This window comes from Prosopis cineraria, unplaced genomic scaffold (genome assembly GCF_029017545.1).
Source record: "Prosopis cineraria cultivar Desert tree isolate PC_DT_omini unplaced genomic scaffold, ASM2901754v1 PC14, whole genome shotgun sequence".
Lineage (NCBI taxonomy): Eukaryota > Viridiplantae > Streptophyta > Magnoliopsida > Fabales > Fabaceae > Prosopis > Prosopis cineraria.
The window spans coordinates 24318689-24330275 of record NW_026555345.1 but is presented as its reverse complement, the minus strand read 5'-3'; the positions used below and the strand labels follow the sequence as shown (position 1 = coordinate 24330275).

At 30.7% G+C, this 11587-nt stretch overlaps 1 protein-coding gene across 1 annotated transcript; it reads left to right on the top strand.

The window, feature by feature from the left end:
• Positions 1–7489: 7489 nt before the first annotated feature.
• LOC129293352 (F-box protein At1g67340) lies at positions 7490–9218 on the top strand. Its single transcript, XM_054931263.1, has 3 exons — positions 7490–7784; positions 7872–8034; positions 8147–9218. Exons 1-3 carry the CDS (start codon positions 7543–7545, stop codon positions 8918–8920), a joined length of 1179 nt encoding a protein of 392 aa, XP_054787238.1. The 5' UTR covers positions 7490–7542; the 3' UTR covers positions 8921–9218.
• Positions 9219–11587: the final 2369 nt, after the last annotated feature.

Here is an 11587-nt window from a genome sequence, read left to right as displayed (position 1 = left end):
TTTTTTATTAAATGCTAGGAAAGCTTATTAAAAATAATTATCTCTGTCTTTATTTGGGAACATGGTAGGAAATTATTAAATTTTAAGATATAATTAATAAAATTTAAAATTTTTCTCAAGTTCAATAAAATATGTTGGAAATAATTTACAAATAGGGCCAAATAAAATATATGTGTTGATGGAAGAATTAAGAAGCAACCGAAGACTTGTCCTCGAGGCAACTCATTAAAGCCTCATTAATTTGTGATTTTTAAGTTTCCCATCCCTAATTTTCCTATTAAGTGAAGCATTTAAATGAGCCAACCACTTTTATTTCATCCCACTCCATCTAGTTACATTTAATACTCGAATTAATACCCCTAGTTTATACTATTTGCCAATCCCTATTTTATTTAAATTCGAGTGTTATCATCTTCAAATGAAATGCTATTTGCCGAGCATGGTTCTTTTTATACTCTAATCACTTTTATTCGTGTAATATTTGGAAAATACTTCCTCCAACCTTAATTAAATACAATGCTTCATTCACATCTCAATATACAACGCTTTCTACTCAAACAATTAATGAAAGTGTATTGAATTAAGTCAGATATTATATTCATTCCACTTAAAAGTATGATTAGAAAGATGTAAAAATTTTAAAAAGATTAAGATTCTAATCAATCAATGTTTTTAGAAACATATATTCATAAACAATGACTAATATTGTGATATGAGTGAAGTACATAGTTGCCAAAATCACATAGATCAAAGAAGTGACTTGCGTTTAATTTTTTTTTTTTTTTTCGGTTTGTTAAAGTTACTCCTATGTATTTGCAATGAACTGAAATATAAAATATTGTTAACTAATTTATGTTTTTAAAAAGTTAGTTAAAATTTTTATTTTATAAAATTACACAAACTCCCACACACATAGATACATATAAATTATACTCAATATTCTATATTTTAAATCAATCAAGGCTTATAAAAAATGTCATATATTGTAGCCGGGGAAGTAAATGTTTCTCTCCATTTTTTATGGTAAAATCATTTTATTAGGAGTTGGGAGAAAATCATTAAATAGGGGTATAAATGTCAACAATTTTTTCAAAACATTTTAAGATTTTACTCCCTTCAGTCTATAATATAAACAATTTAATAAGTACATGTATTTTTTTTTCATTTTAGACCTTGTACTTATTAATTTGTACAAATGCATCTCATTCATCATAGAGTGTATTGATAATTAAAACTAGAGATAACAAAAGAAAACAACATATATTTGTATGAAAATGAAAACTTTATTGGTATCTGAATTTTTTTCAAAAATGATTTATATGTTGAACTAGAGGGAGTAATTAAATAAGATAGTACTTTCTTCGTCTTGGTTTATAAGATTTTTTGTTTTGTAAAGTTACACACGTCAATAAAATTTATTAAATAAACTTTATCATCTTATAATACAATATAAGTTTTTAAAAATAGTCTTTATTTAATTAATATTTCATCTGTTTAAAAATGTAAGACATTTTTAATCGAATTCATCTCAATAAAGTAGTTACCTACTTTTAAACTAACCATATCTTTTCATATTTACCACTATTAAACACCCTACAATAAATATAAAGTCACTATCAATAGAAATGCTTATGAAAAAAAGCAATGATTACATCTCAAAAATTTAAAAATGTCTTACATTTTTTAACATTCAACTTCTCAAAACATACTTTATATTTTTGAATGGAGGGAGTATAATATTGTTTGTGAAACTGATATAAATAGATAAAATATAATAAAAAGAGGAGAACAATATTAAAATAAGTATATAATTAATGAAGCTTTAATTTAGTTAAAATGTTTTATATTTTTTGACATTAAATTACCTTCGAATATATTTTATAAATTGGGACTGTGTGAGGATTATAAAAAGGCCAGTGACTTGGAAAAACAGGGGCGACTCTATGGAAGGTATTAAATACGTTCCTTCCAAATAACTGCTAGTATCGCAACAAGCGCAGCCAACCTATTGTCCTAGTCAATCAAAGCAGCGAATAAATTATTATTATTATTATTATTTACACAAGAATAAATTAAATTTCTTAACCTGTAGCACATTACCGCAAAACAAAATAATTTTCTTTTTCTTTTTCTTTTTTCTTTCTTTTAGGTAGGATTTAGTCCTTTTTATTTAAAAATATAAGGCTTTTAAAGTAAGATGTTAAAAAATATATGATATTTTAAACCTTTTAAAGTGAAATTAATAAGCTTTTTTTAAAAATATCTTTAATTAGGGAGGATAATTAATAAAGTTTTTAAATTAAAATATCATATTAAATAAGGATAAACATGAAAATAATATTTAATTTTAAATATAATTAACTAATTTATTGATGAATATAATTCGATTAAAAATGTCTTGTAATAGCAAACGAAGGGAGCAGTAGATTTGTTATTAGATTTTAAGAATGTAATGTTTTAGTTTTAAGAAATTCCTGAATTCCATTAACAGAATAGTGAATATTTCAAATATTAAAATAATAATAATATCTTTAAACATGATACTTCCTCTATTATAGAATATAAGGTATTTTTTGAAGAGTTAGATGTTAAAAAATATAAAGTATTTTCAATTTTTTGAGGTGTAATCATTGCCTTTTTTTAAAAGTGCCCCTACTGATAATAACTTTATATTTATTGTAAGGTGTTTAATAAAAGTAAATATAGAAAGATAGGGTTAGTTAAAAAGTAGATAACTATTTTATTGAGGGTGAGATTCGATTAAAAATGCCTTACATTTTTTAATGAAGGGAGTAATAATTTTATCCTCAAAAATTATAATTTTAAAATTTTAAATCAATGACTATAAACTTTTTAAATAAAATAACTCTGCTTAATATGAGATTCGCTGATACCCCCAAGTTTGGATAAGTTGAGATAATATTCTCTGGTATCATCATTGTAGTTTGTCGTGTACAACTAAATTTATGTTCATGAATATTTAGTCAAAATTTTCTAATAGCTGTTCTTTATGGTCTATAATGCATGCACTTATAGCTTTAAGCATTGTCCAAAATAATCAATTATTAAAATAGCACGTTTCCTTTATTTTTTATATGATAATGAGGAGATCTTAAATTGTAATCATCTTTGATAAAACAACTATAATAATAATAATAACAACAACCTAAAAATGGATCCTTTGAATTTGAGCGCACGAGCATATCTAGTGCATGAGCATATCTAGGAGTATCTTTTACCCGCCGGATTCAATTGAATTTAGAGTTCTTCAAAGTCAGAGGACTCATCTCTTGAATTACAAGATTTATAAATATATATAATATAATAAAAAATATTGTTATAAAAAAACTTGGAAGAATGCTTTCAAAACAGTTCATATGCAAAAGCTTCAATAAAAGGGATCAGAACCTATCCTAGTTCCAAAATCCTGGTGATGAGCCTGGTTCAAATCATCACCGTTCATTTTTTCCCCCATTCAATCCAAGGGCTACTGCTCCTGCCTGTTCCTTTCTTGATAGCGACATATCTGAAAAAATTAGGCAGTGGAGACAACATTTTGCAGGTGTCAAATCTTAATTATTTTTTTAAAAATAATTATAATTTTCAAAATTCATTTTAATATTTCGGCCTTGAACTTGAGTCAGTTAGCGACTCAATTTTAACTAGGTCAAGATTATAATTAATTTTTCCCCTTATTTTTTAATTTCCCAAATTTACTTCCTCTTAAATTTATTTTAATTATTAATCTGATCCTTCAAATTAAATTTTAATTATTTTAATTTTTTAAATTTATCTCAAATATTAATTTGTTCTTTATTTTTTAAAGAGGGGTAACGATAATATTATTAAAATCGGTTGACATGGATTAGAAAACATTAATGATAATTATATAAAATAATAAACAAAGTGTAATTAAATAAGTAAAAAAAATACAGAAACTTTAAGATACAGACAAACAAAACACAGCATAAAATATTGGATTGATAAAAATTAAATCAATTTAAAAGCTAATTTAATTTTATTTAATTATATATACATATCAACACATTAATATAATTATTGACTAACTTATTATGAGGTGTAAATTAATTAAAATGACTTAATTAAAACTCAGTCGCCAACTGAGTCAAGTTCAAGGCCTTGCTTTTTAAAAATAATAAAGATTTGATGCCTGCAAAATGCTGTCTCCACTCCCTATTTTTTTTAGACGTGTCGCTGTCAAGAAAGAGGCAGGCAGAGCTATAGCCGTTGGATTCAACTTGGAAAAATAAACGGTGATGATTTGCAACAGGATTTTGGAACCAGGAAAAGTTTCGATCCCTCAATAAAGACGTTGACATAGTTTGTTTTTTTGATGTAGTGGTGTGGAAATTCGTAATCTGTTAAATAGTAAAATGATTTCAATGCGATGTATTTTGCGGTGACCTTAAAAAGAAATACTGTCATTTATCCATAAGTTAAAAAAAAAAACAAACAAATTGAGACCGTGTTGTTACGGGAGAATTTGGTAAATTATAAATGGAGAAAATGTGTATACCAATTGTGATCAATCAGCCTCGAGCAATGAATAATTGACTAATTGTGATTACGCGTGTAAGTAGTCTTGAAAAAATTTAATTAAAGTTGATGATTATTACATTGAACTTGTTAGATATATGATTGAATAAAACATGATGCAGAACAAACTCGATTCCTCGTGCATTGCATCGATTAACAGGAATTTACAATAAAACCAACATGGATTGATGTGAATTACGAGAAAATAATGTACATGACAATCATAAATTATGAAAAAATATGGTATAACAATCTTGTTGATGATGATGTGCTCAAGTGTTAAAAGAGCCTGAAGAAGTGAAGATAATATTACATATATGATAAAATTTTAAAAAACTTTTAAATCAAATCACATGAATTAAGAAAAATAGTTAAAATTAATTATTGTTCTTGATTTTATGAAAATTTGTCATGATATTCCAAAATTATATCTATTACAAAGTTTTTAAGTTCTATTCCAAAGTTACACACACTACTTCTAAATATGAGTAAGATGGTTATGATAATGAATGCCATATTTGAAAAAGAAAATCAATAAATAAATGCTTTGTAAATTTCGTAAACGTCTTATGTATGATCATGGAAAACTCCCTAATAAAATTCTTTTAAGTAGGATTGGAAGTATAGTGATTTTGAAGATGATGAACATGTTAGAAGCAGTGACAAATTAGACAATAATCAAAATAAAATTGATTTTTTATGACTCGCATGGGTTCACATGAGTTAAATGCAAAGAAAAATGCATTAAGTTAAATGAAATTGCAGCGTACAATTTCAATGAGTGAGTACAATTTATGGCTCCTAGGTCTCAAAATTAGCCTAAATTAGATAATTCTTTTTTAATAAATTCAAAAATTTAGGTGAATTTGATCTTGAAGATTCTCTATAATTAAAGTATATCTCTAGATTCTACATGAATGTATTGGAATGAAATGTGACAAAATAAATGCATTGACTTGAATTATGACATAAAAAAAAGCATGTATTGACGTTAATTACGACAAAGCGTAATGTAACGGATGAACTAAATATTTGAAGAATGAAATATGATAAAATGGGCAAAGATTGACTTGAATTATGACAAAAAGTGCATGTATTATTGACGTTGATCATGACAAAACATGGTGTAACGGATGAGTTAAATATTCAAAAAAAGAAATTCTTATTATTTAGTAATTAAGTTGACACTAGTTAGTTTAGTTATAAGATTGTTTGCTTAGTAAATAAAAAACATTTTAGAGTCATTGTTAACACGAAGGATCTACATGAATTATAGCAAATTAAAACATGCATGGACTTGCATCAAGTAGGATAAAAACTAAAAAGTGTAGGGATTGACGAGGATTATGAGAAAGCATGGAATTACAAACGAGCCTAATATTAAAAAAAAAAAAACAATTGTTACCATTTAAGATTTTGGGGGAAGAAATGAGACAAATTAATTTGCAAAAAGATTGGTTACATAGTAAGGAATGACATATTGACAGGTTGGCTTAATTATGCTATTTTTAATGTTATGATTATGTAAAACATCATGCAAACTTGTTTGAAGAAAAAAAATGTAATGATTCAATTCTCAAGTTCTCAAGTAAGTATAAATTGTAATGTCGTGTTCAAGTTTTTTTTTTTTTTTTGAAAGAATTAAACTTGATAACCTTAACGCTAAACATGTCAGAATCATTGTTGACACGAGTGAATTAGCATGAATTCAAACAAAATATACACGCACGACAAGAATTATGACAAAATATGCATGGATTGATGTTAATTTGGACTAGAATTGTGTAATAGTCTTACAGATGTATTAGTTATTTGACGTAATTTTTTTAATTAATTAAGAAAGATAGAACAAATTAAATTGAAAACAATATTAATTATTGGAGAGTAGCATATAAAATATTAAGGGTCTGATTTGCACTAATTTTATGATTGTGTAACTAATTAAAACTTGATCTTTGTACATTACACAAAAATTAACAAATTAGTGGTATCATTCATAATTTCTCCCATAGAATATTTTGTAAATATCTTATGGGTTGAAATTAATATTGATACTCACGATTTTTTTTGAATTACAGTTGAGAACAAGAATTAACAAAATTTATAAAAATAATTAAATAGGAGTCTTGTTATTATCATACACTACCTTTAAATAAAAAAAATGAGGATTAATTAAATGATAAATATTCTCCTACTTTGTTCTGAGCAAATTTAATCAGAAAATAAGTACAAAAATTTACCTTTCTAAATATAAAATTTACAGATGAGATTGAATAATATTATTCGTATAGAAATAAAATTTTATTGATATTTACGATTTAAAAGCAAACGAAAGAAATTTAAAAAATCTGATTGTCTCACACACTTTCTTTTCTAATGACACAGAACAAAACGGTGGGTTAGCTGATAAGAATTTTTCATTGTCCACCCCCGAGTTCAGACTTTATTCTTGCCTTTTGAGTAAAAGCAATTTTCTCGAAGTTCGTTTTCCAAAAGGGTGAAAAAGAAATGCTTACTGAACAATAATCAATGCCGCGTCTAAATTTTAAAGCCTAAAGAGGGAAAACAAAGAAAATAAATAAATAAAAATTAGGATTTTCGGAGTAAAACGAAGTAACAAATCAGTGTAACTGAACCATCCGTTTGACCGTTGGGAGTTGCAGGAAGTGCCTGGAATGGAAACACACCACGCGCCATCCGATAACCGCGTTACGTGGTCATTAACCTGAGAGAGATGAAGAAAAATGGTTCACAACAAACTCACATTTAGTTTCAATTGTTAGGTCACTCGGTCAACGCCGTTTCACTCCTCAAAACGACATCAACCACTCCGCTCGGGTTAGTTTTGTAAATCAACAAAACGACTTCCTTTTAACCCTGTCTCTCTGTCGTTGCTGTATATATACTTCTCACTCTCCTTTTATCTTCTATTAATCTCTCACAAGAGAGTGAGACAAGATAGGGATAGAGGAGTTTCTAGGGATTATGAGAACCAGGAGGGGGCTTTGTTATCCTCGAGTGGCTCCTCTGAGGATGCGTTCCGATGAGGAACAACAATCGGTTTTTGTTAGCAGAAAAAGATTGAAGAAGTCACCAGAAAACGTGGTGGCTGGTGGAGGAGGATGCGATTTTTTTGAGTCTCTGCCCGATGACCTTGTGCTTTCCATCCTCTCCAAACTCAGCTCTACGGCGACGTGCCCCTCCGATTTCGTCAGTGTTTTGGTCACGTGCGTGTCTCTATGGATTTCAGAATTGTTGTTTTGATCCTGATTCTGCTGGGTTGGCGTCTCACATGTTTGATTTTTTGGGTTCAGGTGTAAGAGATTCCATGGTTTAAGCCTCCAATCTCAGGTTTTATCCAGAGTTTCGCCGAAAGGATTGGCTGTTAAAGCCAAAAGCTGGTCCGACTCGGCTCACCGGTTTCTGAAACAGTGTGCCGATGCCGGAAATGTTGAGGCCTGTTATATCCTGGGCATGGTTAGTATTTTTTTTTTGGGAAAAAAATCGTCTTTGAAATATGTTGTTTATTTTTTCAATCCGGTAATTGTGAATAAGGTGGTTGAATTGGGGGGTTTTTTTGTCTGTACAGATTCGATTCTACTGTTTAGAGAACAGAGGAAGTGGAGCGTCGCTGATGGCCAAGGCGGCGATTAACTCCCACGCTCAGGCTCTGTATTCCCTGGCCGTTGTCCAGTTCAACGGCAGCGGCGGGACGAAGAATGATAAAGACCTCAGAGCCGGTGTGGCTCTCTGTGCACGCGCCGCCTTCCTGGGCCATATCGACGCTCTGCGTGAACTCGGCCACTGCCTGCAAGACGGATATGGGGTTCGGCAAAACATCGCCGAGGGACGGCGATTTCTCGTGCAAGCTAATGCGAGAGAGCTCGCCGCCGTTTTGTCATCTCCGGCGGCGGCTAACTCTGGCATCCCTATGCTCACCTGGAACCGCCACCCTGTCCCGCACCCGCATCCTCATCCGTTTCTCCGGCAACTAACCGGGTCAGGCTGCCCGCTTCTCAGCGATTTTGGATGCAACGTGCCCGCGCCGGAGTCCCACCCCGCCAACCGGTTCATGACAGAGTGGTTCAGAGAGCGGGGCGGGTCGCCGGGTTCGGGCCTTCGGTTATGCTCACACGTGGGTTGTGGCCGGCCAGAAACGAGGAAGCATGAATTTCGTAGGTGTTCGGTGTGTGGGACGGTGAATTACTGCTCTCGCGCTTGTCAGGCGCTGGATTGGAAGTTCCGGCACAAGGCTGAGTGCGTGCCATTGGAAAGATGGGCTGATGAGGATGGCGACGATGCCGCCGGCGAACAGGTTGACGGCGGTCTAAACGGAGACGGCTTGATGGCCGTCGATAGTTAAAGAGAGGCTGTAGAATAGTTTCGGCGACGACGGTAATGGAAGTGATGACGGCATCGTTTTGCAGGATTTGGAGCCATTTTTTTTTAGGTGCGGATTATGGTAATTATATGGTGATTAATCATTTTTATTATGGTCGGTCCTCAAACGGCACCGTTTTTACTTCCTCACCTTTTCTTGTATAGGTTAGATGGTCCCTGAAAACAAAAAACAGCTCTTATTGCTCATGTTTTACCTTTTTTGTACAATACAGCAACTGTCAGTCTTAAATGTAGTTAATTAAGATTACAAATTTTGTCAATTCTTGTTCTTTTTCTACGACCAAGCCGAAGTTCGGGTTGCATTTTAATTTTCGACTTGGACCTATCAATCATCAAGAAGTTATATTAGAATAATAAATAAAATCTGGATATATTTTTCAAAAATAAATAAAATCCATTATATTCATCAAAAAATATGAATAGATTAGTGTATGGTAAATAACTAAATAAATCTAGCGCGTATCTCTGCATCTCATGATGCCGGGTTGCCTCAATTGGACAATTGCTTGGAAGACAACCTGAGGATCCAATTCAATGTCTTAGGAATATTATTTAACAACGCAATAACAAAAAAGGAAAAAAGATTGTAAATTCATGACTGGTTGAGGAATTGATTAATTTTAATATCGGAAATGAAGATGAAATAAATGCAAGTCACAGTGAACCACTCAGGTGGAATTATTTCTTGGCATGCGACTCCATTTTGAATCATAAATGATAGTGATATCGTCATATGCGATTACTTCAGTTTAACGTTTTTCTCTTTTCGGGGGCTAGATTTGGATTTATTTTTGCAGATTATATTATAGAATTTCATTCATTTTCTAAAAGTGATGAGAAAAAGGTTGGAAAAAGAAGGATGAGGGAAAAAAAAATGTAGACTTTGAATCCGGATTCACCAGAAACAAATATGGTGAGTGAGAGGCAATATTAGTACCTGGCTCTGACACTAATTATTATCTGTTTCCTCTTTTTTTGGTCCATCTGAAACCTGCTTCCAACTTTTGCACTGCTTTTTTGTGGTCAAAAAGCATCAGAAATTCATCCCCCCCCCCCCAAACAAAAAAAAGCATCATAAATATATTAAAGATTGACCTGTAAGGGACCATAGCCAATAACAAAAATAAAGTAAAAGGAAAAAAATTAGTGGGAGAGACCAGCAATTTGCAAATTGCAAGTGGAATGTGGATGTGTGACACAGATATCCAATGCCTTAATCCTAAATACAAAATAAAAAATAAAAAATAAAAAATAGAAACCATGCCTGGATTTGATACACAAAGGAAAAATAAAATATTCCTATTATTTCTATATTGTCATGTAAAGTCCACAAAATGAATTTTTGTAATAATTGTATATTTGTGTTCTCTAATCCATGAAAAAACGGTCCTGAAATTTTTTGAATTTGGATCCACCCAGCCTAAAATATTTTATTACAAAAACACAGAATTAATTATTATTTTTAGCATGTATGAAAAAAATATTATTTTTAGTAGAAAATTGAAAGTCAGAGAGGGGAGGATATTTATGAATTGTGGTCCAGGCCCATTAGTGTCTGGCCCACTATCAGGAGTCCAGTTGTGACTGACACATACTTATTCATTTTGCCTTATTTGGTTGAATTGGGTGAACCAGAAATGGTGTCATTTAGGAGATGGAAGCGTATTAAATGAGTTTGAGCATTTAAACACAAACAGACTTGAAGAGAAGAAACAAGAATTGAATGAAAAGAATTAATTGTGAAGTAAATATATACTAAGAGAAACAGAAATGGTAGGTAGAAATTTTTATGTATTACAAACAAAGTTGCTTCATTAGATGGATGAGTCCAGCTGTGATGACAACCTTACTTATTACATTGTAACTACTTTTTTTTTCCTTTGCAATTTCAAATGTTTGATGTTTTTCCTTTTTGGTTGTGTCTTTTGAGTTTGGGCATCTTTCTTTTTCTTTTCTTGTTCTTCTTTTTTACTTTATTCTTTACCCTTTGTTTTGTTCTTGTTGATGAGATATACCTATATGCATATGTTTGCTTCTTTGATGCTTTGAAGCAAAAGAGGAGGGAAATTGAGAGATTTGATGTGTTGAAAATCTTTGATGTGATTGAAGGGTTACCATTTTAAATCATCACTTTCGATCTCATACCTTAATTAAGTTACCATCTAATTTTACAAATATATGATACTGCGATACCACCTTTTTTTTATTGGGAAAAATCACACTGAGCCTGCATGTTGTAAATTTTATACCAAAAGATATTTAAAAATATAGTTATTTTTAAAATTGACTTGATTGTTATAATTGAAAAATGTTTTTATAAGAATGTCAAAAAAATTACTCTTAAATTTTGATAGAATTATTTTTAAACATTGATTTTATTCAAAGGCCTAAAAATTTTGAACCCTAGACATAACTTTGGTATTTGAAATTAATTATGATTTCTAAAGTTTATTAACTTAATATTTTCAAATTTTGTTTACTGAAGCTCCTTTTCTTACTTACTTGTGAGGCAAGGTTCTCAATCTGTCACCGTAATGTATTGTTTCGGTACAACCTTTTGTTTTCTTATAATCAACTTTTAATAAAATTATAGCAATTTCTTAAAAGCTCAAATTTTCTAATATGAAAT

Excerpts from the sequence above, each read along its gene's own strand:
- LOC129293352 (XM_054931263.1), top strand. The coding sequence starts at position 7,543 with ATGAGAACCAGGAGGGGGCTTTGTTATCCTCGAGTGGCTCCTCTGAGG. Across the intron at positions 7,785-7,871 it reads TTCGTCAGTGTTTTGGTCAC|GTGTAAGAGATTCCATGGTT; the intron begins GTGCGTGTCTCT and ends TTTTGGGTTCAG. Across the intron at positions 8,035-8,146 it reads CCTGTTATATCCTGGGCATG|ATTCGATTCTACTGTTTAGA; the intron begins GTTAGTATTTTT and ends TTGTCTGTACAG.